The sequence below is a fragment of the Oncorhynchus mykiss genome, chromosome 18 (genome assembly GCF_057628025.1).
Source record: "Oncorhynchus mykiss isolate SJ-2025 chromosome 18, ASM5762802v1, whole genome shotgun sequence".
Taxonomy (NCBI): Eukaryota; Metazoa; Chordata; class Actinopteri; order Salmoniformes; family Salmonidae; genus Oncorhynchus; species Oncorhynchus mykiss.
This window is the reverse complement of record NC_143039.1, coordinates 48,382,592-48,409,131: the sequence shown is the minus strand read 5'-3', so window position 1 is coordinate 48,409,131 and position 26,540 is coordinate 48,382,592. Positions and strand designations below refer to the sequence as shown.

General features: G+C 42.0%; 3 protein-coding genes across 4 annotated transcripts in view; all 3 read right to left on the bottom strand.

Annotated features, from left to right (window-relative positions):
* Nucleotides 1-1,320: 1,320 nt before the first annotated feature.
* Nucleotides 1,321-8,862, bottom strand: LOC110496244 (histone H3-like centromeric protein A). The gene is made up of 5 exons (XM_021572028.3): nucleotides 8,726-8,862; nucleotides 5,345-5,525; nucleotides 3,505-3,635; nucleotides 2,953-3,027; nucleotides 1,321-1,907 (listed from the first exon to the last, which is right to left on the bottom strand). The coding sequence occupies exons 2-5, from the start codon at nucleotides 5,475-5,477 to the stop codon at nucleotides 1,779-1,781; spliced, it is 468 nt and encodes a 155-aa protein (XP_021427703.1). The 5' UTR covers nucleotides 5,478-5,525; nucleotides 8,726-8,862; the 3' UTR covers nucleotides 1,321-1,778.
* Nucleotides 8,863-9,491: 629 nt separating this feature from the next.
* On the bottom strand, nucleotides 9,492-13,340 carry LOC110496242 (proteasome subunit beta type-7). Its single transcript, XM_021572026.3, has 8 exons — nucleotides 12,690-13,340; nucleotides 11,168-11,261; nucleotides 10,966-11,063; nucleotides 10,661-10,801; nucleotides 10,304-10,419; nucleotides 10,004-10,062; nucleotides 9,764-9,915; nucleotides 9,492-9,652 (listed from the first exon to the last, which is right to left on the bottom strand). The coding sequence occupies exons 1-8, from the start codon at nucleotides 12,752-12,754 to the stop codon at nucleotides 9,544-9,546; spliced, it is 834 nt and encodes a 277-aa protein (XP_021427701.1). The 5' UTR covers nucleotides 12,755-13,340; the 3' UTR covers nucleotides 9,492-9,543.
* A 5,866-nt stretch (nucleotides 13,341-19,206) lies between these two features.
* Nucleotides 19,207-26,540, bottom strand: part of LOC110496237 (tenascin-R) — a 28,583-nt gene continuing 21,249 nt past the window's right edge. For both annotated transcript variants that reach the window (XM_021572019.3, XM_021572020.3), the window contains 11 exons: nucleotides 24,007-24,129; nucleotides 23,740-23,883; nucleotides 23,145-23,264; nucleotides 22,710-22,862; nucleotides 22,426-22,568; nucleotides 22,175-22,307; nucleotides 21,918-22,069; nucleotides 21,548-21,644; nucleotides 20,827-20,988; nucleotides 20,463-20,626; nucleotides 19,207-20,345 (listed from right to left, as the gene is read on the bottom strand). In XM_021572019.3, coding sequence (XP_021427694.3) covers nucleotides 20,247-20,345; nucleotides 20,463-20,626; nucleotides 20,827-20,988; nucleotides 21,548-21,644; nucleotides 21,918-22,069; nucleotides 22,175-22,307; nucleotides 22,426-22,568; nucleotides 22,710-22,862; nucleotides 23,145-23,264; nucleotides 23,740-23,883; nucleotides 24,007-24,129 — 1,490 coding nt within the window. In that variant the 3' untranslated portion in view covers nucleotides 19,207-20,246. The remainder of the gene's footprint in view (nucleotides 20,346-20,462; nucleotides 20,627-20,826; nucleotides 20,989-21,547; nucleotides 21,645-21,917; nucleotides 22,070-22,174; nucleotides 22,308-22,425; nucleotides 22,569-22,709; nucleotides 22,863-23,144; nucleotides 23,265-23,739; nucleotides 23,884-24,006; nucleotides 24,130-26,540) is intronic.

The following is a 26,540-nucleotide window of genomic DNA, read 5'->3' as shown; positions in this document are numbered from 1 at the left end:
ATACAATGTCTGTTTAGGAATGTTAATAAAACATATTTGATCGCTCACAAACCTGGGGCATATGCTATTATATAGTCCCCTTCTACAGGAGTGTATGGGTTTTAGCCAACTCCTTTGACTATTGGCTGTCAGAAACGTCTGGGACCAGGCTACAGACAAACATAATTGGTTCCAGCTAGCTGGGGCTTACACTGGCTGTGGAATTCTCCTCTCCTGACTGGCTGCTCCCTTGGTTCACAGACCCCTCCCCCTTGTCACCATGGAAGCCGCCATACAATAAGCCCTCCAGGGTGCTGCTCTAATGACAGAGGGAAAAAGAGGGATGTGGATCACATCAAATAACAATAAGACATTTAAAGAGTTCTTGTTTATTCACTTCACAACTTTATTAAGTTGATTTCTAACACTATCCTTGCAGTGGATACTTCCATCTCCAATCCTAAAATGCACCTTTAACAAACATGTACAATACATGCAAGTAAACAACATGGAATAAGAATATATTGCTCTTAACATTGCTATTCAATGAATTGGCTTGACTAGACTCAAGAGCATAAAATTGTCTTACCTGACGTGTCGATGGCCCAAAAGAATGCACCTATTTTGGACCCATGAATAATATCCCCTTTAAAATGCATTAATGTACATTATGGCACTTGAATAAACAGTACTATTCTCTGTCCATGTGAATACATGAACACCTTCTCTTTGACTCAAAAAATCCTCGCCATTAAAAGGGATCCTACGCAGAAAGTGTTCCCACTTGTCTGTAGTCGTTCAACTGCTGTGCCGTTTAAACATCTAACTCTAAATGTTGCCCGGTGTGTTTCGCGGTCACAAGTGATGCCCTAGCACACATGTAAACAGGACCTGAAGCTGTTCCAGGCAGGTGTGAGATAATCTGATTGGCTGCCTACTGGGAAAGCAGGTAGATCAGGGGCCAGGAGGCAGCAGAAAGCTGTCCCAAGAGACCAATTAAAAAAGGGAGAGCCAAAAGGGGCATCTGGCAACACCACACCATCAGATGAAAATACAATGAGAAAAAAGGCGGTGGATGAAACCACATGCACACAAACACCACAGAGACATGTTAAAATTGGGCATGATAAATAACAGGTTAACATGAAAGAAACTAATGTCCAGGTTATAAGGAATGGATCTGTAGTGCTACAATAGCTGTATGGGTCACCAACCTTCATTACAGAAATGTGTCATTAGCAGGTTGTCCATAGACATCATATAATCCACTACATGTAATTCTATGATTTTATCCCTGCACATATGAAACAGGGGTATACAAATGTGAGCCATTTCAAATTGTTTTTGTACCGAATAAAAACATTTATTTAAATCAAACATGAAAACAATTGATCTATATTATTTACAGAAAATCTAATATTTTACAGATTTTACCAGTATACTAACTTTGCTTAGGTACCATGAGGTCCAAAACACAGATGAACTAAAGCAGTATACCCAACAGTGTTTTCCTTTCACAATGTACAAAAAAATACATGTTTCTAAATGCAAAACATTGGTCAATAGTCTTTGACTGAGTTAGCATGTTGTTATAGAATATACTGAGGTTATAACTGGCATGAACATAATGCATGTGTGTTTGGGGCAAATTAGGTCCACTAATGCTTTGCATCAAAACATAGCATTGTTAGGTCCTCAACACCCCATGGTCCATGGTCACCTTGGCTGGGCTTGAGTGACAAGAAGAAGAGAGGCTACAACAGACCTCATCCCAAGCCAAACTGCTCATCTGAGCATTCTCAGAGGTCATCCACTCCTCGAATTCGCCGGGCAAGCTGAATGTCACGGGGGAACAGCGTTACACGCTTGGCGTGGATTGTACACAGGTAGGCGTCGGAAAACAGTAAAACAAGGAAAGCCTCTGCAGCCTGGAAGATAAATAATGGTGTCAAACAATGACCAGCAAATATATTGACAACACCATTAATAGGGATACAAAAAAAGCAGAGGGGATTTTTTTTTATTGTCGATATGTAAAAAATAAATAATAATGTGTACTATGATGTTGTTATAATCATTTTAAACTGTAAGAAGGGTTTAGAGCAGGGGTCTCCAACATGTCGATTGCGAGCTACCTGTAGCTGCAATTTTCACGTGTTCTACCATAAACTGTCAAAAACAAATCTCACAAGTATCAGACACCGCAAACTCCCAGATATTATTTAACCAATGCAACATTGACATTATCCCACCCCTGGTTAGCCACTATTTGCTTCAAAAGCCAAACTTAACACAATATATGCCAATTCATTTCCAGCAATATTGCCCCTTGTCTATCAGTCCATGTGTAGCCACTGCCAGTTGATGTGATAACCGTCTTGCAGGTTGACAGAAATACTTTCCCCAAAACCTTCTCAAGTGAATGTAAACTGCAAAGTAGGCTTACCTGGCAGAAGTATATGATGAGAAATTATATAATTTATTTGTTATTTACAAACTTTGCCATGAAATAGGCAGCAGCAGTACAGAAACATCACTAGATTTGCATTTAAAAAGGGCCAGATGTGCAATTAAAGGGGAATTACACACAAATCCAGATACCAACAACAAAACATTGTCTCCTGATGTGATGTAAACATTGACTCAGAACATAATTTAAAAAATACATCTTAAAACAGTCAAATTAAAACAGAAAATGCATCTGATTTTATAGTGCCCGCACTTGAGTTTTATTTAACAGATTTTTTGCGGTATATTGACAGAAAACACTGCACACTATTTTCTCTTGTACACTCAGGAGCTGGGGAAGAGTGGCAGGGGAGAGAATAATGTGCTTGTTCGAAAGCTGGAGAAAAATGTGTAGCTTGTTTCATTTGAATAAAGTAGCTCACATGCTAGAAAATGATGGAGACCCCTGGTTGAGTATTGATATAACAGTTATTCAAATAAGCACAGGAGTGGGAAGCAACATACCTCCTGCAAGGCCAGAAGAGCGTTCACCTGCCATCTCATGAAGTCCCTGGTATAAGTATGGCACACCTCCCGAACCTGCGTAGACAACCTGAGTAAACAACCTTGCAATTTGCTGCTGTGGCAATTCTGTCATTTTGCAATGATTTTGTCCAACTTGTCAAGAAAATGCACTGACAAGGGAATGTTTGGTGACATGTGGCTTAACTGGTCGAAATTGCAAACCCCCTTATTGTAGTGCAGTGATTGGTCAGTTGTGTGAGATAATATTGCGATGATTTGACTGTTGTATGCGGTAATAGTATGGTGATTGGTCAAATATGCAAGCTCTCGGATAATATGAGGGAATTGTTGATTTTGCAACCCAAAAAAGGGTAAAATTCACAGGGCTAACTATGTATTATCAACAAGTAATGTATTGTCAGACAGTGGCAGCATGCATCTAAGAATGTAAGGTGACTATAGACAAAATGGTGGTTGTAAAATCGGTTTGCAGGATCCATGTGCTAACCAACCTCTACCAGACAAGAAAGGACAGAACCAGGGGTATCGTACCAGACGTGCAAACGGTGCCTTGCGCAAAAGCAAGTCAGTGCTCTTCTGGTACTTGCGAATTTCCATCAGAGCTCGGGTGCCAGGGCGAAACCTTCTATTTTTTCGCGGGGGGGGATCTGGAACAGCAGAGGCTAGAGGGACCCAGATCATCTTTAAACAATGAGAACAGAACCTTATAATATTTCTTCATTGCAACACTTTCAACTAGTGGTCACATACAGTGCATTCATAAAGTATTCAGACCCCGTCCCTTTTCCCACATTTAGTTAGGTTACAGCTTTTTTTTATTCTCAATCTACACACAATAACCATACTGTCAAAGCAAAACTTGTTTTTTTAATACCTGCAAATCTATTAAAAATAAAAAGCAAAAATACCTTATTTGCATAAGTATTCAGACCCTTATGCTATGAGACACGAAATTGAGCTCAAGTGCATCCTGTTTCCTTTGATCATCCTTGAGATGTTTCTACAACTTGATTGGAATCCACCTGTGGTAAATTGTGATATATTCAATTGATTGGACATGATTTGGAAAGGTACACACCTGTCTATATAAAGGCCCCACGGTTGACGGTGCATGTCAGAGCAAAAACCAAGCCATGAGCTCGAAGGAATTGTGTGTAGAGCTCCGAGACAGGATTGTGTCGAGGCACGGATCTGAGGAAGGGTACCAAAACATGCCTGCAGCAATTGAAGCAACATTCTTAAATGGAAGAAGTTTGGAACCACCAAGACTCTTCCTAACGCTGGCTGTCCGGCCAAACTGAGCAATCGGGGGAGAAGGGCCTTGGTCAGGGAAGTGACCAAGAACCCGATGGTCACTATGACACGAGCTCCAGAGTTCCTCTGTGGAGATGGGGGAACCTTCCAGAAGGACAACAATGTCTGCAGCACTCCACCAATCACGCCTTTATGGTAGAGTGGCCAGATGGAAGCCACTCCTCAGTAAAAGGCACATGACAGCACACTTGGAGTTTGCCTAAAGGCACCTAAAGAACTCTCAGACCATGAGAAACAAGATTCTTTGGACTGCTGAAACCAAGATTTAACTCTTTGACCTGAATGCCAAGCATCACGTCTGGAAGAAACCCAGCACCATCCCTAGGGTGAAGCATGGTGGTGGCAGCATTATGAGGTGGGGATGTTTTTCAGCGGCAGGGACTGGGAAGCTAGTCTGTATCGAGGGAAAGATGAACTGAGCACAGTACAGAAAGATCCTTGATGAAAACCTGCTCCAGAGCGCTCAGGACCTCAGACTGGGGGCGAAGGTTCAACTTCCAACGGGACAACGCAGGAGTGGCTTCGGGACAAGGCTCTGAATGTCCTTGAGTGGGTCAGCCAGAGCCCGGACTTGAACATCTCTGGAGAGACCTGAACATAGCTGCGCAGCGACGCTCCCCATCCAACCTGAAAGAGCTTGAGAAGGATCTGCAGAGAAGAATGGGAGAAACTCCCCAAATACTGGTGTGCCAAGCTTGTAGCGTCATACCCAAGAAGACCAAAGGCTGTAATCACTGCCAAAGGTGATTCAACAAAGTACTGAGGGGGGGAATACTTGTGTAAATGTATTATTTCAGTTATTTTTATTTAATACATTTGATAACATTTCTAAAAAGCTGTTTTTGCTTTGTCATTATGGGGTATTGTGTGTTGATTGATCATGGATAAAAAATAAAAAATAAACATTTAGAATAAGGCTGTAACGTAACAAAATGTAGAAAAGTCATGGTCTGAATACTTTCCAAATGCACTGTACATAGCTAAACAAAAACAGTTTGCTTCAGTTTAAGCATTGAGAAGCCATGAGTCCAACCCACATTCCCCCTATTCTCCTCACCCGATGGTCCACTCAGCCGTGGTGCCTTTGCCTTTGATGTTGAAGCAGTCGCGGTGGAGGCTGGAGGCCGACGCTTGGGTACCGCACCCTTGCGCCGGCTTGCAGAAGAACTGTCAGGATCGTGACGAGGCATCCTCCAATACTAGTTCACAAAACAGCGTCAATGAAGCCAGACTGTTGCCTGATAGTGAAGAGGAGATAGAGAAAAGTAAATGCGTTGTGACTGGCTCCAGTATTGACCATATAGGTTTAAATGGTCTTCGTCATTAATCTTGCATAACACACACACACAGCCCTGTTAGCCATATGGTGTATATTGGAAAAGAAAAGAAGAAGAATAGAAAGGGTTGGACTCAAAATGCATACTGAAAAAATAAAAAAACTCCTCTGCTGACATAGGTGTCAAACTCATTCCACAGAGGTCCTGAGTATCTACTCGTTTTTGTTATTCCCTTTCAAAATGGTGTCCAATTTAAACCTAGACAACCAGGTGAGGGTAGTTCCTAACTAATTAATGAACTTAATTGATTAATCAAGTACAAGGGTTGAGTGAAAACCCACAGACACTCAGCCCTCCATGGAATGAATGAGTGGAGGGGTTCAATTAAGCTCGAGCGGGGTTGGCTGGTAGGCGTGTTTTACACCGGATGAGCCAGGTGCCCCTCTGTCCGACAGCGAATTCGGTTCAAAACCAAAGTGACATAATTATGCATGTGTAATAATACATTTTATATAGCGCTTTTCAGTACAAAGGGGGCGGCAGGTAGCCTCGTGGTTAGAGCGTTGGGCCAGTAACTGAAAGGTTGCTAGATTGAATCCCCGAGCTCACAAGGCAAAAATCTGTCGTTTTGCCCCTGAACAACGCAGTTAACCCACTTCCTAGGCCATCATTGTAAATAAGAATTTGTTCTTAACTGACTTGCCTGGTTAAATAAAGGTTAAATAAAACAAACAAAAAAACAGTAGAATCTCAAAGTCACTTAAAAAACAACATGTGTCAGTTCTTGGGTGATGGTCTTCAACAGCATTAGATGATAAGCAGTTCGGAAAAGTAGTATCTTGAGCGGATGGAGCAGCCAGGGAGGTAGGTAGAAACATCTGACAAACAGGCCACGGAGCTCTTCAGCGGGCACATTGTTGTCTTTGATGTTCACAGCTCCTTCTCCGTAGGCAAGCTGGATAGTCCGTTACTGAAATGTAGCACCCACCTGGGTGATGCTTCAGCGACTGTAAAAGCGGCAGAATAACCACTACTCCCCAGCAGTAGTCTGGAAAAGCCCCCTACGAGGCGAGCCTCTGCATCTCCTCACACCGCTGTCCACTTCCCTCTAAGAACCGGGGCAGTTGGCCAAAATTCTGATGCTGTTGATGCATCATTAAAATCACACTATATTAGCTAGCCAAGCCAAAACAAGTTATCAAAAACAAAGAAGGTTTGAAATATGCAGTAAAACAACATGTAAAAACATTTACCATATTTACTGAGCTCTCTGCCTTGGCTACTTCAGCGCGCCATGACAAACACTGAATTATTGTAGTAGGATTCTTTACTCACATGCAAAAGTCATTGCCTTCCCAATTATTCCCAATTATTATATATATATTTTTAAATTCAAACATGTATGGAAAATAGATATACGTTTCTGGACGATGCACCATGGTACCTTGTTGACATTAACGAGCAGCGCAGATTACTTTTATATTTTTTTAAACTAGGCAGGTCAGTTAAGAACAAATTCTTATTTGTAATGACGGCCTAGGAACAGTGGGTTAACTGCCTGTTCAGGGGTAGAACGACAGATTTGTACCTTGTCAGCTCGGGGGTTTAAACTTGCATCCTTCTGGTTACTGGTCCAATGCTCTAACCACTAGGCTACCCTGCAGCCCCAATAAGGGTGCTCCTCCCTCCCCGCTTTTGCCGGTGACGTGACGGGCCATAGCCCAGGGTACCCCGGGCCAGATTAATCAAACCCCTCAGTGACGCGAGGGGTTAGGTTGGGTTCAGGGTAGGATTGTCTCAAGGGTCCCACTTAGTATCTACCATGGTCTGGTAACTCTGGCTGTCTCATGTTAGGCTCAGGCATGACATTGTGGGGTCACATTCAGGGGGGGGGGGGGGGTGTTCTGATAGGTGCCACGTTCTTCACTACACCTGAACGTTCTGAAGATATGCAATCTGTTATACATAAAACATTATACAACGGATGGGACTAATCCTGGATGCTGATTGGTTAAAACCTCATTCCAACCAGTGTCTGTTCCACAAGTTACCACCAGCTAAAGCTGACATTTAAATGCCTATTTAATCTGTTCCATCTCACTGCACAATCTCATCAGCCCAGCCAGGCAATTTATGAACTTGATCTCCACTATAAAAAGCATCTAGACATTATCTCCCATTTCTGTTAGACTAGCATTTGATTTAACAGCAGAGGTTTTATAAACCTTGCTGTCAGTGTCTCCGACATTTGCAAAACTGTTCAATATTTAAATTCGATATTCAGTTGTCACTAATGAAAATGTTGGGACGAGACAGTCAGCTTTTATAACTATTTAGGATATAGACAAAGAAATGTATACAGAAAACAGTTCAAACTAAAAGGCAGCTAGATGGCTGTATTTCCAGTTTGAAATGATTGTCGTAGCTGTGTTGTTGGCTTGCTCCTCAGTATAGTGTCCTGACAAGAGATGCGAAATCGTGCATCATTAGCTCATTCTTATGGACCTACTGCTAGAAAACAGATTAGACAAACGCAGCTAATTTGCTGTTATTCTGGCTGCAATGTTTGACATGACTAAATTAGTCGTAGTTGTAGGCTAGCTAGCATGCAAGGGATACGAACGTTGGAAGCCGGTACGGAACATTTTGAACTAACTAATGGGTCACGTCCATATAGATACAGAACAAAAAGACTCAACGACTGGCTCGCGTCTCTGAAAACCAAACCGATAGTAGGAACGATCCGCGACTTGACTATATATCGTGGAAGTATGAGTGCATTCATCAAAATAACCTTTGGGCATTATCACTTAACGTTAAGTATCTGAACGTTCTGTAACGTTGCAGCGTCCTGAACATGCCTCTGAACTCAACCAGGGCCAAACTGGAAACAATGCAAACCCGCATTCACTCAAAAGGTAACAAGCAGATAGTTAGCCAACTCGCCCCAAGGTACTTGGTCTAGTTCTCTAGATCGCATCGGGTTGAACCCATATAATTGTAAATCAAGAATTAAAAACCGGTAACTGGAACGTTCATTTTAGGGAGGTAAGTTAGCTAATTTAGTAGATGCAAAGCTCTATGAAGAACTAGCATGCCACCGCTAACTAAGCAAACCATAAAGCTAACAACTTTTGAACGTGTCGAAATTCCACACTTACCAGCCGATACAAATCTTATGCGAAGAGCTTTTTGTCAACAATGCACCAAAGACTAAACTTCTCTCTGAACCAATGTGACCGAAATTCAAACGACGCTCCTTGGTATCCGTCTCCTCGCAGAGCCAATGAGATGTGTCGATGAGCGTATGAAAACGCCTTGTTTACCGTTACTCCAATGGGTGGTGTTAGAGAAAGTGGAGCTGCATGTTTATTGGACAAGTCAGTCAGCTCGAGCATGTGATTTAACATGGCATTAACGTACAGTCACAGATACAACAATAAGCCAGATATTTCACCGGATGAATAAATGTGAAGCATCGGTTGGTTATAAAAATATGTTACACTAGTAACAGCATATCTAGCAGTAGTATGTCATACTCAAGTAATATAACAAAGTAGCTTTGTAATAGTAAAAACAATTATACAGACAAAATCAACAGATTCAGGTGTGGGGTTATCATAGTGACTGCTGTACTATTGCATGCATGTTCTGGTAGAAACAGGGCTGCCCAACCCTCTTCCTGGAGATCTACTGTCCTGTAGGTTCAGTCCAACCCTAATTTAGCATATCTGATTCAACTAGTTATGGTCTTGTTGAGCAGCTAATTAAATTAGGGTTGGACTGAACCCACAGGACTGTAGATCTCCCGGAAGAAGGTTGGGCAGCCCTGTGCTAATAGGTTTAATAAAAACATCTAAATGCATTAATTGTATTTTGGTAGTAAGTACCAGTCAGGATTTAGAATCAAAGTAGACATTTTTACTATTTTAGTTTTGGAATTCATGTTGGTTTAATAAAACCTGTAGCAGCATAGATTTTACTGAGTGTCCATAAGCTGAATTGATTCATCAACAATGTCCAGAGGCAGGGGTGTGACAGTCTTTGTTAAAACTGCAGTGGTGCCAGGCTTGTACGTGTACTGTCCTCTGGAAATGGGCAAAGAGAAAGGAAAAAGATGATTATTCATAATGGGAATTACTAAGTAATAATCACACAATTGTGTTGGTTGTAGCCCAGTAGAAACTTGGATGGCTCACTTTTTCCCCTTCTGGGCTGGTTGGTCATAGCCCCTAAGGTACTGAACCCCTGCATGAGTGATGACACACAGGTCCACATTACTGCCAGAGCCTAAGTCACAGAAAATCCCAGCAGCAATTGCATCTCGCACCAGCTTTTTAGCCTCTTCTAGCTGAGCAAGAGACAGATAAGGCAGGTAAGACAGGTGAGCGAGACATTGTATGAAATTAACTGTTCAATAAAAATTAACTGCATCTCACATCCAGGTTTGGTCTGTATCTGTCTTCAAAGATAGAAATAGCTGCACCTGCTCCTGAACCTGCAAATACAACAGCAGAACTGTTACCTTTTTCTAATGTTTCAATATTCAATCAAACTTAGCATTAGAAGCTCTTCCCACAGCCCAGCTGAATTAGTTGATGGCAGATGATTACCAAAGACAAACAATACAGGCATCCATCTGATTATGCTGGACTGAAACACAAGGACATGGTGCAAAAAAAAGTCTCAATCGCTGACAAAGTCAAGCATTGACTAGATAAACAAATGGAGATCAATACCCATAGTAAGGAATGGTAGTTTGTCATAGGAGCCGTGTGGGTAGACACTGTAGAGGTGAGCACCAGTCACATCCACACCTCCAACAATCAGAGAGGAGCCAATATGTCCCTGGTACCTGGAATGGAAGCATTGCAGAAGCCACAATTCAGGTGTAGAGAGCTACAATGTAATAGCATCATCAATGTGTGATAAAATTGTAATCAAGTGAGGGATTTGATATTGAAGGCACTATTGTGGTATTGGTGTCTATTATGGCCTGGAAAGTAACTAGATTGTCAGCATTCAAACAATGTTATGAGAATGGCCACTGTAGAGGTCTTATTTTCCCATCGTCAGACTCATTCATGCTCACTCACCTGAAGAGCATCTGTTTCAGTTGTCGGGTAACCGTGACAACAAGGGGAGGACGTCCTGTGCTGAGTGAGTGTAGCTCCACATTGGATGACATCATCTGAGTGGTGACTTCTGCATCTGCAGCCACACCTGCGCCACAACAGCTACAAGAAAAATTGAGATTAGTGGGTGAAACATGGTGGTTCAAATAGACTTAGACAAAATCCCCAGTCTGTGCATGTCATTGTACAGGGGCTGATGCTCAACTACATATTGGTTACACAAGCAACACTTATACTGTACAAGGTCTATTCTTTGTGGTACTTACTAGATGTTGGGTGCAATGTAGTGGATCTTCATGCAATTCTTGTCAGCTACCACCATGTCATCAGTGGTTCTTGTGTCAGCTCCAAGTATCACCCCATCCTGTGGAGGGAGGAAACGCAAACTATAATCATACTTTGTGCTGAGCTCAATCTTGAGACCCCTACATCACAGTAAACGGAAAATGTGTAATGACTGATTCTCACCTTGAATACTATGCCAGCGATGGTGGTTCCAGTCTTCCTTGCCTTAGGAGAACTGTAACCAAGCTCTGACAAATTCCCCTCCAACACAGCATTTCTGCAAAGTGAGAACTTGTTATTATGCAATGTTGGGTATATTTAGAGAAGCTGGCTTCGTGTTGGCCTTAGCAGAGCCCGGCCGATCACTGGGGCCAAGCTTCCTGCCACCCAGGACCTATATACACAAGGCGGTGTCAGAGGAAGGCCCTAAACATTGTCAAAGACTCCGGCCACCCTACTCAGACTTCTCTGCTACCGCACGGCAAGCGGTACCTTAGTGCCAAGTCTAGGTCCAAAATGCTCCTTAACAGCTTCTGCCCCCAAGCCATAAGAATGCCGAACAGTTAATCAAATGGCTAACAGTACTATTTCCCCCCCCCCCCCCCCTTTTTTTTTAACGCTGCTGCTACTTGCTGTTTTATCTATGCATAGTCACTTTACCCCTACATACATGTACATATTGGCTCAATTACCTCAACTAACCTGTTAGCATCACACAGACTCAGTACCCCATGTATATAGCCTGGATATTTTGCATTACTTTAAAAAAAACTTTATCGGCCCCCCCCCCCCCCCAAAAAATAAAAAATAAAAATAAAGTTGGGCTATAAACCTAAGCCTACTAAAACCAGAAATTAGTCAGGAAATCTTCCTCTGCTAAAACTATTTACATGGTAACAATGTAGGCCTACAGTAATTATCCTGTTTTAAACTACGATAGTGTTAATTATTTTTCTGCAGGTTCACAATTTTACAAAAGCAGACAAATTGAATAAAATTAAAGGACAATTCTGCCACTTTTCAAACTCAATCTCCTCCAGCACCAAACCTGTCTACAAAAAAAATGGTTATTGGTCACACATACATTTAGCAGATGTAGTGAAATGCTTTTGTATAAACAGTGTGTTTCTATGATCTGTGGTTAAAAAGATAAAGGTTCTAAAATGGTTTCATCACAGGGTAGGATTAAAAGTAGTGATTTTCAAAACCTGCAACAAGGGAAGGTATTTTCTTGGTTTCCACATCCGTGAATCTCAGTGTTTGAAAATGTTTTTACTTGATGTCATCTGGTAGAACTTTATTTTTTTTTTTCTACAAAACATAGAAAATGTGCCCTTTTCACATATGTTAGCTCCTCCCACCAGCCTCCTTTGGACTATAGGAGGGTGGGCATTGTATTTGGTGGAATGGAAAAAAAATGGACCTGAGTCACACGGTTGCCATATGTTTAATACCATTACAATCAGCCAGTCCTAGTATAGTTCTTCCCAAAAGCTTCTGGTTGACATTGGTATTGTGCTGAGAATGAAAATTAGGTTGAAAAGAGTTGCCCTTTAATTGTGCGCGAATTGGGTCTCGACCAATGTTATGGTCTTGACTCGAACCCCTGGCATCCACCTCAAGAACTGTCCCAATACATAATAAAACATGAGTTGCAGTAAATGTTACTCAAATTACCCTATGGACCACTAAGAAAGGAACTCACCTGCGAGTGTTCTCAAAGGAAAAACCAGCGCTTTGAGGTTGGGGAGGTCGAGAATTATGGAGCATCTTCAATCAAGCTGGGCGAACGAATCCACAACTCGAGAACCCTCAGGTGAAAGGAGAGCGTCTACTGCACTTCACTTTTCAGCCCCTTTTACTTTGTTAAACGCTGTCACGGTAAACTGTCTCGGTTGGATGTGTCAGCGTTTCGTGGGGTGAACTTTCACTTTACATTTTAACACAGCCTCAGACGAATCAAAATACAGTATTGTCATGGCTAGAAGGTTACAGTTTGTCAAATTAACTTCAAAAGTAGATTTGTTTTTCATTTTAGCTAAGCCTTTCCCTAGCCTTAATCCTCCTAACCTGCTACGTTAATTATGCTAACCTGCTGCGTAAATTCTAATTTGCGGCAAAAAATCCAATCTGAAACTGTATCCCATCTTGTCAAAACAGAACAAATTGGATTCTCAATGGCTGGTTGGTTGATAGGAACGGGATCCTTGGGCGTCCCAATTCTGATGTCACCGTCCGTGTTTGGACGTCCCAATTCCATTAACGCGTCGAGTGCGCAAGCGTTGCAAAATAAGTTTCGGAATCCATGTTATTCAATTATTGCACCCACACTGCTCGAGCGTGTCAACGAGCGTCTGCGTTGCCAAGGGATAAAATATAACTCATTCCTATTGCTGATGCCGATTACGCGGCAAGTCCTGCCTCTCCTCATTGGTTTATAGACGCAGGTACCCACATGACATCTTATTGGTTATACCCACGTGAAAGTGGACAAATGACTGCAGGAGTGGCATTTAAATGGGTGTAGCTCCGCCTCTTTCAGGTGGACGTGATTGTTCTTAACAAGCTTTGACGGAGGTGTGTGGCGACCAATGAGGGGAGGGCTCCCCTCCAGGTAGGCGGAGAGTGGGCGGGGTTTTGTACAATTAACCTTGACCTTTTTCCAAAAGGAGGACGGAGGAGAGAGGAAGCAGGAGGTGAGCCAATCTAATTGATTAAAGGCCAGCGACTCTTTCGTCCTTTCCACGTAAACTATATGACTGAGCGACATGACCACTGCATGCCGCACCACGTGCAATGAGAATGGAGGGCCATATAGTGGCTTGATAAGGAATGTGAAGCAGAAGACACTGATTGATTTATGTCCCTTTTATGTTCAGTTCTTTCCCCTGCTGCAGAATTACAATTAGATTTGGTTTGGGGAAACTAATGTTGAAGCAGGCCCACATTCTGAGTTGAGCAATTCAGCACTGGGAGCTGTCCATGTGCAAACAGAGTCCACGGTGTTCATAGGCTGTTCAGTTGAAGAACGTCTGCTACTAGACCACTGTGCAATGGCATTGAGGGCAACATTGTAAAGGCTCCAATCAACAACAAAAAAATACCAACATTTTACTAGTCTTAATTAATAATGGAGCAGTAGCATGAGCTTTCTGTGATATTGACCTTCATAAAGAAAAGAAAACAAAAAATGCATCATGACAAAAAAAGAAACAACAATTTGCAATATTTAGGGCTACTGCAAATCTCAACACCCATACCGCCAATAATTGGTACGGGAATCATTTGTAAAGTAACCAACATTTTCTTTGTTTAATGCCTTTATTGCCAAATTTGAGCTTTTTGTTAGAACAGAAATGCAGTATGCTCATTTTTTTTCTTGTCAGAGGATGACCGATGTCCAGTGGATGGGTGTTGGGTATATCTCCATGCCTTCCAAGATCAGCAATCGACCGTAGAACTCAAATCAAATCAAATCAAATTGTATTTGTCACATACACATGGTTAGCAGATGTTAATGCGAGTGTAGCGAAATGCTTGTGCTTCTAGTTCCGACAATGCAGTAATAACCAACAAGTAATCTAGCTAACAATTCCAAAACTACTACCTTATAGACACAAGTGTAAGGGGATAAAGAATATGTACATAAAGATATATGAATGAGTGATGGTACAGAGCGGCATAGGCAAGATACAGTAGATGGTATTGAGTGCAGTATATACATATGAGATGAGTATGTAAACAAAGTGGCATAGTTAAAGTGGCTAGTGATACATTTATTGCATAAAGATGCAGTAGATGATATAGAGTACAGTATATACATATACATATGAGATGAGTAATGTAGGGGTAACACCGGGAGATGAGTAATGTAGGCTTTAGTTTGGGGCGTCTCTGTGTGCTACTGGCTACCTGACTGTGGTTATTGGTGACTAAGAGCCCAGATGATTCTGATCCAGAGTTGGCTGTTCAGTTGACTCCTGATCTCTCCTCTAAACCAGTCTTTGTGGATTTGAGAGCACTCTCGGGCGATGGCGTTGGTCGACAATGGCACCTTGGCCAACAGGCGGGCATGGGCAGTGGTCCCGGAGTGTGACAGATCTCCCGTCCGTTTACCACAGTCATGTTGACTGCGAAATCCGCCCATCCACAAAGAAAGTTGCAGACGTCCATGTTGAAACCTAGGTCTGTCAGACACTCGTGCTTACTGGTGTCCCCTCGGCACTCCTTCATGAAATTCTCCATGAGGTTATTGAGGACGAGCCCAGTCAGACGGCCAACAATCAAGGTAAACTCGTCTGTTGTGTCGTCCTCCCAGTGCTTAAAGACACTCTTATCTCCAACATCTTGAAATGAAGTGAAATCAGAGAGATCTACAGGGATCCCTTTAGACTTGTAATACTGCAGAACTTGAAAGACATTATTGCACACATCGTTGATGAATCTCTCTGCCACATTGAGCCAGAAGGGTGTTATTCCGGTTACTTGTTCTAATTTGTCCATGTTTTAGCCATGTCGCCTTGAAAATAAAAGAGAGGCACACTCTAGGAGCTCAGATACAAAAATGTAATACCAATTTAATACCGACGTTTCGACTAGCTGCCTCAAGTGGGTTGGCAACGGCTTGCTGCAAGTAAATGAAAGAACTGACAGGGATTTTGAAAGTACAGTACCAGTCAAAAGTTTGGACACACCTACTCATCCCATTTAATTTAAAAAATGTTTTTGTATTTTCTACATTTTTGAATAATAGTGAAGACATCAAAACCAATAAATAACACATATGGAATCATGTAGTAACCAACAAAGTGTTAAACAAATCCAAATGTATTTTATATTTGACATTCTTCAAAGTAGCCACCCTTTGCCTTGATGACAGATTTTCACACTCTTGGCATTCTCTTAACCAGCTTCATGAGGTAGTCACCTGGAATGCATTTCAATTAACAATTGTGCCTTGTTAAAAGTTCATTTGTGGAATTTCTTTCCTTTTTAATGCATTTAAGCCAATCAGTTGTGTTGTGACAAGGTAGGGGATACAGAAGATAGCCCTATTTGGTAAAAGACCACATCCATATTATGGCAAGAGCAGCTCAAATAAGCAAAGAGAAACGACAGACAATCATTGCTTTAAAACATGAAGGTCAGTCAATCTGGAAAATGTCAAGAACTTTAAAAGTTTCTTCAAGTGCAGTCGCAAAAACCATCAAGCGCTGTGATGAAACTAGCTCTCATGAGGAACACCACAGGAAAGGAAGACCCAGAGTTACCTCTGCTGCAGAGGATAAGTTCATTAGAGTTAACTGCACCTCAGATTGCAGCCCAAATAAATGGTTCACAGAGTTCAAGTAACAGACACATCTCAACATCAACTGTTCAGGAGAGACTGCATGAATCAGGCCTTCATGGTCGAATTGCTGCAAAGAAACCACTACTAAAGGACACCAGTAAGAACAAGAGACGTGCTTGGGTCAAGAAACACATGGACAGGGCCTCCCGGGTGGCGCAGTGGTTAAGGGCGCTGTACTGCAGCGCCAGCTGTGCCATCAGAGTCCCTGGGTTCGCGCCCAGGATCTCCTTGTCTCATCGCGCACCAGCGACTCCTGTGGCGGGCCGGGCGCAGTGCGCGCTAGCCAAGGTTGCCAGGTGCACGGTGTAGACATTGGTGCGGCTGGCTTCCGGGTGGGATGCGCGCTGTGTTAAGAAGCAGTACGGCTGGTTGGGTTGTGTATCGGAGGACGCATGACATTCAGCCTTCGTCTCTCCCGTACGGGAGTTGTAGCAATGAGACAAGATAGTAGCTACTACAACAATTGGATACCACGAAATTGGGGAGAAAAAGGGGTAAAATTTAAAAAATATATATATTTAAAAAAAAGAAACACATAGACTGTGAAAATATGTCCTTTAGTCAGATGAGTCCAAATTTGCGATTTTTGGTTCTAACTGCCGTGTCTTTGTGAGACGCAAAGTAGATTAATGGATGATTTCTGCATGTGTGGTTCCGTGAAGCATGGAGGAGGATGGTGTGGGGGTGCTTTGCTGGTGACACTGTCTGTGATTGATTTCGAATTCAAGGCACACTTAAACCAATATGCCTACCACAGCATTCTGCAGGAATACGTATCCCATCTGGTTTGCGCTTAGTGGGACTATCACCCAATTGAGATGGTTTGGGCTGAGTTGGACCGCATAGTGAAGGAAAAGCAGCCAACAAGTGCTCAGCATATGTGGGAACTCCTTCAAGACTGTTGGAAAAGCATTCGTCATGAAGCTGGTTGAGAGAATGGCAAGCGTGTACACAGCTGTCATCAAGGCAAAGGGTGGCTACTTTGAAGAATCTTAAGTATAAAATATATTTTGATTTGTTTAACACTTTTCTTGGTTACTACATGATTCCATATGTGTTATTTCATAGTTTTGATGTTTTCACTATTATTATACAATGTAGAAAATAGACAAAATAAAGAAAAACCCTTGAATGAGTAGGTGTTTCCAAACTTTTGACTGGTACTGTACATGGTTATTGTCAATTGCTATACAAATTAATATGATACAGTATGTCACTCTGTTAACATACATTATCTTTGTAACACATTAGACTCTAAATGACCAAATTTTTTACATACCTTTTGCAACCACAGGGTTCACCACAGAATTCACCACAGGCTTCAACACAGGGTTCACCAATGGCTTCATGTGGACTTGCTGATCAGGAACCTGGGTTGGTACAGGAACCTCCACCTGGGCTGTTACAGCATCACTGTGGAGATTTGACCATGTAACCAGGTAAGATGGACTCTTGTCTGTCCGTCTGTCTGTCAGTGGGTGTGTGTTAAGTAGAGAGGTCATTACCTGGAAGCCTCAGTACATTTAGCAGTGATGCTTGTTCTCTCCCGGGTATTGTGAGAAATATGTACACATTGTTAAAACAAGCTTATGCTATTTACATTAGCAGTACATAAATAAACCATAATGGTTTAATAATCATCTGTAATATCAATGGTTAAAACATTTTTTTTAAAGGATAATCCTAAAACATAAAAATCATACCTTTCCCCCTCTCGGCATGGTGTATCTGAAGGAAATGTGTACCTGTTTGAGGGATATGTGTGTTCTTGGAACCTTGCATGTAGTGAACAATGGAAGGTCCATGTCATAATGGATGATGGAATTAACATTCCGTGCAGAGGTATCAATCCCATGGCACACATACACAATCCATGTCTCATTTGTCTCGAAAGCTTAAAAATCCTTCTTTAACCCGTCTCCTCCCCTTCGTCTACACTGATTTGAAGTGGATTTAACAAGTGACATCAATAAGGGGTCATAACTTTCACCGTCGGTCTATGTCATGATAAGAGCAGTTGTTCCTAATGTTTTGTACACTCACTGCATATGTAATAATAGAAGGTTCAAATAGATCTGATTGTGGACATTAATTGTCTTGTTGTAGTACAACTGTTTTCATTTGAGTAAAAGTGCAGTAGGTGTAGTCTTTGTCAGTGAGTAATGGCCGGTGGTAATGCATAACTATGGGAAGCATTTTATTTGCTCCTTTGCACCCCAGTATCTCTACTTGCACATTCATCTTCTGCACATCTATCACTCCAGTGTTTAATTGCTAAATTGTAATTATTTTGCCACTATGGCCTATTTATTGCCTTACCTCACTACATTTTCACACACTGTACATTTCTCTATTGCGTTATTGACTGTACGTTTGTTTATCCCATGTGCAAATCTGTGTTTGCGTTGCACTGCTTTGCTTTATCTTGGCCAGGACGCAGTTGTAAATGAGAACTTGTTCTCAACTGGCCTGGAGAGCCTTACGGTTGTGGGCGGAGCAGTTGCCGTACCAGGCGGTGATACAGCCCGACAGGACCTGGTTAAATAAAGGTGAAATAAAAAATACATAAATTGGGACTAACTGGGGAGTTTGGTAGCGTTAGGAGGTTTGGTATTCAACATTTTTGTAACTGTATTGTAACACCTTTTGTCACTGTGCAGTTTATCATCAAGGTCTCCAAATCTAACACCTACTAACACCTAATGAGAACCTCACTTACAGACAGTACTTGCTCGTATAACGGTACACCCAGTGCATTTTGTGTCCGCAATGTAAATAAAGACTGATGTTGAACTATTAGCCCATTTACAACACTGGAAGCAGACATAATACACGAAAGCAGAAAGCCAAAAAATCGATCAAAACATTTTAGTTAGCGGCTTCTGCTGCCCGTGTTCCATCATCATTTGTTTTATTATTGTAGCAACTACAATTTGAGAATTGGGGGCAACAGAAAATACAGGACATACAACCACAAATAAGACAAACAAAGGACACAACTTGAGAATTCCCAGTCAAGAACACACATAAATCTCCATTATTCACCCGCTCATTTCCACGGTTGTACCATCATTGCGAGGGGACAATGCATACATTTTTTACAGCTGACGAGAGGGGTGCCACAACACTTAGAGTAATAAAAAAATAAAAAAAATGGACATTGCAAAGATAATCTAGAAACTGTACAATATAACATACGGATGGATAACTGTCCTCGCTTTAGTCTGGAGAGAAAGGCATTTGGAGATTTTTCAACAAAAGCTAATAGGTGCATGTTCTGTGGGTGGGATTGAGTGTGTTTGCCTGTGTGCTTATGTACAGGAAACTGGCCAAATGAAGGAAACACTTGAGTAAACAAGGGATACAAGGTATATTGAAAGCAAGTTCTTCCACACAAGTGTGGTTCCTGAGTTAATTAAGCAATTAACATCCCATCACGCTTAGGGTCATGTATAAAAATGCTCAGTTGCCCCATTATTTTGGCTACCTTGGCTAGAAGAAGAGATCTCAGTGACTTTGAAAGAGGGTCTCAAAGGAGCATAGGAGTTTAAAAGTGTGTGTGTGTGTGTGTGCGCGTGTGCCAGTCACCATATCTCAACCCACTTGAACACTTATGGGAGTTTCTGAAGTGGTGCCTGAGACAGCGTTTTCCACCACCATCAACAAAACACCAAATTATGGAATTTCTCGAGGATGAATGGTGTCGCCTCCCTCCATAAGAGTTCCAGACACTTGTAGAATCAATGCCAAGATGCATTGAAGCTGTTCTGGCTCGTGATGGCCCAACGCCCTATTAAGACACTATCTGTGTTTCCTTTATTTTGGCAGTTACCTGGGGGTTGTGTGTGTGTGTGTGTGTGTTCATAAAGTGTGCCTCTCTCCCCTTCTCATTCTCTGTCCACCACTTTGTCATTACCCCTGAGTTGGAGGGGTGAAAGATGTTGGTCTGAGCTTCATCTCGGTGAAAGGGACGGAATAATCCTTGCCTTTCCAGGCAGTCCAGATCAAACCCTGAGACACAAAGAGGCAATTAGGTTAATAAACCACCCCAAAATTACTTGACCTAGATTCATTTGATGATTTAGACTCTGAAATAGTGAAATGAGGTATGAAGTCAGCTGGGATTACCTGGTGATTGACACTGGTGTCGTAGAGGCCATTAAGGTTGGCCTGGTGGCAGTTCTTATACCACCAACCCCCCCTATAGGACATGGCGCAGCGGGTGATGAAAGGCGCGGGGTCTCTGTCTCTGGTAGAGAACATGCGCCCGTTGTGGTAACTCATAGAGTCACCTACCGGGACGAAAAAGGAGAGAAGGAAAGGGGAAAAGGGAGATCGAGTGGAAAGACGGATGGCAGGCGCGAGGAGGGGAAAACAGTAGGTGTGGAATAGAGGGATAAGGAGAGGGAATAAACGATGGGGTTTAATGATTATGTGGAGATATGCACAATAAGAGGTCAATCGTGTTTTAGTGGACAGATTCTGTTCATACCTGCTGTACCGCTGTACCCAGACACTTTGAGAGCGTAGTTCCTCCTAACAGTGTCCACCGTGAACGTGGAGTACTTGGCAAACACGGATTCGTCCCCTGCACGGAGGTCCACACGTAGGGTCATCGGTGCCATGCTGGTTAGATTGTGTAGGTTCTCATTACCTATATACGGATAGAGATGAGTGGGAAAGAAGGTGTTATAGCACACACAAAAAAAAATGCTTACTGCCAAGCCAACTGTAGTAAATGTGTGTTGTATTGCCTCTAGGGGGCGCCGAAGACTATTATTTTCATCAGATCTGCGGAGTAGAGCATGATGCCCCTCAATGTTAGAATAGTGGAGACTGTGCTACCGGCGCTAATGCTCAGCCAATTGCTCCAATAATAGTGAAAGGACTTAGTGATAGGCCCTCTGCTACTGCTCTTGGTTTTCCTTCTGTTTGTGCACGAATAGTGCCAGTAGTCTGCTTTTTTTCTACCCTCTTGCCATACGTTTCCACATTAAATTGATCCTTCTCATCTGGCACTGCATTGTTTCATTTCTCTGCCTAGCAATGGGTCTATTTACCGAGTTGATCTGTCACCAGGGCTTGCGCTGTTTACATAAAAGTGACATGGTTTAGCTTTTGCGTCGTCAATATAGCCGTTCCGTTTGATGTTACCCTGGTGCACTGCTGCTGAAGCGGGTGAAAACAAACTTCGCGTGACAAATGACTCTCACCCAGCCAAAATTCCCCACTCAGTTCTCCAAATCCTTTGCTGTAGTTCTCCCAACCTCGGAAGAAGTCAGTTTTCCCATCCATCCTTCTCTGGAAGACCTGTAACACACACACACACACACACACACACACGCTCATACAGCTGACATATACCATGCTAAACCAACCCTTAACATGTCAGTTAAAGTGAAATACCACTCTTTTGTTTTGTTAGTTCCCTGTTGATACCGTCCCAACATTTTCTGCATGTCAGCAATCACGTTTTCAAGATAGACTTATATCTTGACAACTTGACTGCTGACATGCAGAAACCTTTTTGGGGACTGTATCGACAGTGGACTAATGAAATACCAAAATATCATTTTCTCTTACCGTCCAGCCGCCTCCATCAGTCACCTGGTCGCAGTAGACCAACACTGGTTTTCCCTGCCTTTCCCTGGGGAAGATCTCCACCTCTCCAGACTCATGCATTCCGTTCAGCATCTCCTGGGAACAGTCACTTGGGAAGGGGTACCGGAGATTCCCTGAGAGAGAAGAAATCAAAGAGAGAGAGACCAACTTTATGAAACTGCGCTTTCGATGTACATATTTCATTTGTTCAGTTTAGTCAAATATATTTGGATACTTACCTGTGGTGAACTCAGTGGAAATTGCAGCAGTATAGCTCCCTCCCCTCTCTCCCTGTAGCTGCACGGTGTACTTGGACATGGGATGCAGCCTGGTCAACTTGAACTCCGTTACTGTGGAGTCAATGGTAACCTCCTGTTGAGAAGTAAAAAGGTATCTGTCTAGACCAGTGTTTGTTGCATTTTGTCCTCGTGTGCTGCACTGAATAAAATAGAATGTGTGTCTGTCTCCACCTTTTTAATCAGTTCCTCACCTGCATCTCCTGTCCCTCCGTCTGATAGGTCAGCTTGTAGCTTCCCACAGCGGCAGAGGGCGGTTTCCACGTCAGCAACGCTGAGCGAGGAGTCACCTGACTGGCCTTCAGGTCACGCGGGACTTCCCCATCTCCCCCAGATCCTGCCAGAAGGACATGGACACAATCACAAGAAGCTCAGTTGTGGGATTCAATAAAAACAGCAGCCTTCCTTTTCTTCTCTGTCTCAGGCGAGTTGATTGTTTAACGCATTAGGGTAGTTTGACAGTGTGTGCCGGACTGACCACTGGTGGTGGTGAAGACGGTGATGGCGGCAGGGCCATCCAGGTTGCCCAACTGACTGGTGACCGTGACGGTGTACATAGTGGAGCCCTGCAGGTCCTTCAGCTGCTGCTCGGCCGCGTTGCCCGACACAGTGATCTTCACATCATCTGACCCTTAGTTGACACAGAAACAAGTAAGCGGCAAAGAGAGAGCAGGTGAGTGGCAGGGGAGAGAGGTAGGCTTCAGGGTTGAATTTATTTCTCAGTGTTTATATTGTAATGCTGTAGGGGTGGTCATAAACTGGCTGGCCAATACAAGTATTATGATCTCATCTAGAATGACTGTGGCCTGTGAAAGCTCCAACTGGGAAGGGAAATGCTCTAATATGGCTAGGGGTTTTAAAAAGTCCCACAGGATATTGTTGGAATGAATATCCAACCTGTGATACCCGTTACCTTTTTCAGAGCCATAAACTATGACGTAGCGGTCAACCGTTGCCAGTGCTGGTCGCCATAGTAGCAACGCCTTGGTGTCTGTGACATTAATGGCCTGGAGAGCCGTTGGAGGGTCAGGGACTAAGATGGGTTTGGGTTGTGAAGAAAATGAAGGCACGAGAAAGTGAGTGTTAGTTATCACAGTGTGAATTCAAACCCCTTTGATGTATCATTGGATTTCGCAACATATGGAACATAAGAATCTCATTCTTGCTAAATAAATAAATAAAGTATTTAGACATTTTAATTGAAGCAGTTCCAGAATAGACCCTTTGAGAAAATATGAAAATGCACAGATCTTTCCCAGATCCTGCACCTGCTAGAACCATTATCAGAACACAGAACCCATTGAAGAACACACACGAAAGTAAGAAACAAAACACACATCATTCATGTGGTTTTTAATGCTTAACTTAAATTCGTTGGCCAAGACATCACAAAGGACCCCCAAAAAAAATGGACGTCGATAGTCTTGATAATTTACTATAATTTATAATCTGATAACTTCCTGTAAATTAACATTCGTCCGAAAACTGAAAGTCAACAGTAAACTTACGTGTCATAACCAGGTCTTTGATTGCATCGCTCTCGTCCAGTCCAAGGACGGATATCACACTGACCTCATAGGAGGACCCCGGAGAGAGCTTTGACAGTGCCAGAGTGGAATCCGCAGAGTCCACCATTACTGAGACAGGCTCCCCTGGAATAGAGCGGACAAATTGCGAAATATGAAGTGTTTCTACAGATGTAAAGAACACACAATGAAGTGACGTGACTCAACAGTCCGGATGTTGACTTCCAGAACATCTGTGTAAGGTCCTACCTTCCTGTGTGTGAGTGTAGGTGACCTTGAAGCCACTCACTGGACTTTTTGGCTTGGTCCAGGACACAGAGAGAGACGTCTCAGTCACTTCACTGAATACAAGACCTGAGGGAAGCTCTGGGCCTGGGCATGGCATGGGAAGGATATGTGTGATTGAGAGCGAAAAAGAGTAATGAAAGAAGGAAAAAGATATAGAAAGACAAATAAAAACAGGAAGAAAGACCATAAAAACAGGAAGAAAGACATAAACAAAGAAAGACAAATAAAAACAGGAAGAAAGACATAAAAACAAAGAAAGACAAATAAAAACAGGAAGAAAGACATAAAAACAAAGAAAGACAAATAAAAACAGGAAGAAAGACCATAAAAACAGGAAGAAAGACATAAACAAAGAAAGACAAATAAAAACAGGAAGAAAGACATAAAAACAAAGAAAGACAAATAAAAACAGGAAGAAAGAAAGGAAGGTAAAAATAGTAGACTAGGAAACAGAGCTTACAATACATTTGAGAAACAGAAAAGGTAGACTTGAGGAGAAGGTAAGTCATTACTACATGTGTGGAGAAGTAATAGATTAGAAGGTCAATATCAGTGGAGGCTTCTGAGGGGAGGACAGCTCATAATAATGGCTGGAACAGAGCATATGGAATGGCATCAAACCATGTGTTTGATGTATTTAAAACCATTCCACTAATTCCGCTCCAGCCATTTTCACGAGCCCGTCCTCCCCAATTAAGGTGCCACTGACCTCCTGTGGTCAGTATGCCCTAAACTGTAGGTGCACCAATACTTTACTCGCGCTGTTATTATTAGTGCTCCAATGAGTTTGTGTATATATGTACAGTGCAAACATATATACAGTATACGCAGTACTGCATATACTAAAACAGACAAATGTGTCACTGTTAAATGCAGATGTTGGACCCTGGAAAGCAGCAAGGGAAAAGGATGATATATTAATGTTGAGCTGGTCTTTTGATCCTGAAAAAAAAAAGTTGGCAGGAAAGAGAAAATTAAAATAGTTATAACAGAAGAAAGGAAAAATCTTAAGATGTTGATAACAAATACAGTTTACCGCTAATTGTTTTAAATACACGAATAAGAGAGATAAAGCAAGATAAATCATTTCTAAGGGATAAGAAATGTGTTGACCAACAGATTTTCAACCTTGAGTGAGCAGAAGCCTGCCATGATGATTCCAAATAACATTTGAGACCTCACCCTCTGAAAAAATAAATAAATAAAAAAACGCGAAAAAAATAAACGTTAAAAAAAATCGTTAACCTTGTGGAATTTAATTATTTTCTTCTTCTTTTTTTAGATATAAAAAAGACTCATAGGATTAAAATCTGTACATTTCACACTTAAGATCAGGAAAAACCATAGAGACCAACCATGGTCTTACCCTGGGTTTTGTGAGTGATGAAGGGAGCCAATGAAGGTTGCTGACTTAAAGCTTACCCTAAGTGAGAGAAGATCAGACCAGCAGTGAAGGACGGTTGTGGCTGAATGATTCAAGTCTTTTAGATTGTCTCATGAATATCAGAGTCATTTTCATTAGTACAGTGCCTTCAGAAAGTATTCAAAACATTTTGTTGTGTTACAGCCTGCATTTAAAATTGAGTAAATTGAGATGTTGTGTCACTGATTTACACACAATACCCCATAATGTCAAAGTGGAATTTTTGTTTGTAGAACATTTTAGAAAGTCAAAACAATTCTCAAAATGTGCTTAACATGCCATATAATAAGTTGCATGGGCTCCCTCTGTGTGTTTAACGTGATTTTTGAATGACTACCTCATCTCTGTACCCACACATACAATTATCTGTAAGGTCCCTCAGTTGAGCAGTGAATTTCAAACACAGATACAACAACAAAGACCAGGGAGGTTTTCCAATACCTTGCAAAGAAGGGCACCTATTGGTTAATGGGTAATCAAATTTTAAAAGCAGACACTGAATATCCCTTTGAGCATGGTGATTTTATTCATTATACTTTGGATGGTGTACCAATACACCCTGTCACTACAAAGATACAGGCGTCCTTCCTAACTCAGTTTGCCGGAGAGAAAGGAAACTGGTCAGGGATTTCACCATTAGGCCAATGGTGATTTTAAAATGGTTAGAGTTTAGTGGTTGTGAAATGAGAACTGAGGATGGCTCCACAACATTGTAATTACTCCATAATACTAACCTAAATGGCAGAGTGAAAAGAAGGAAGCCTGTACAGAATACAAATGTTCCAAAACAAGAAACGGAATACAGCTATAAGAACAGGCAAAATCCTAGAGGAAAACCTGGTTGTCTGCTTTCCAACAGACCCTGGGAGACAAATTCACCTTTCAGCAGGACAATAACCTAAAACACAAGGCCATATATACACTGGAGTTGATTACCAAGACGACATTGAATGTTCCAGAGTGGCCTAGTTACAGTTTTGACTTAAATCGGCTTGAAAATGGCTGACTAGCAATGATCAACAATCAACTTGACAGAGTTTGAAGATTCTTTTTAAACAATAATGGACAAATA

Bases quoted from the DNA above. Each gene is read 5' to 3' on its own strand.
- LOC110496244 (XM_021572028.3), bottom strand. From the start codon at position 5,477: ATGCCTCGTCACGATCCTGACAGTTCTTCTGCAAGCCGGCGCAAGGGT. The intron at 3,636-5,344 runs GTGAGGAGAATA...GGGTCCCTCTAG, and splicing joins ACGGCTGAGTGGACCATCGG to CCTCTGCTGTTCCAGATCCC. The intron at 3,028-3,504 runs GTACGATACCCC...TTGTCTACGCAG, and splicing joins AGGCACCGTTTGCACGTCTG to GTTCGGGAGGTGTGCCATAC.
- LOC110496242 (XM_021572026.3), bottom strand. From the start codon at position 12,754: ATGCTCCATAATTCTCGACCTCCCCAACCTCAAAGCGCTGGTTTTTCC. The intron at 10,420-10,660 runs GTGAGTGAGCAT...CTTCCATTCCAG, and splicing joins CTGAAACAGATGCTCTTCAG to GTACCAGGGACATATTGGCT. The intron at 9,653-9,763 runs GTGAGCCATCCA...GCCCATTTCCAG, and splicing joins CCAGCCCAGAAGGGGAAAAA to AGGACAGTACACGTACAAGC.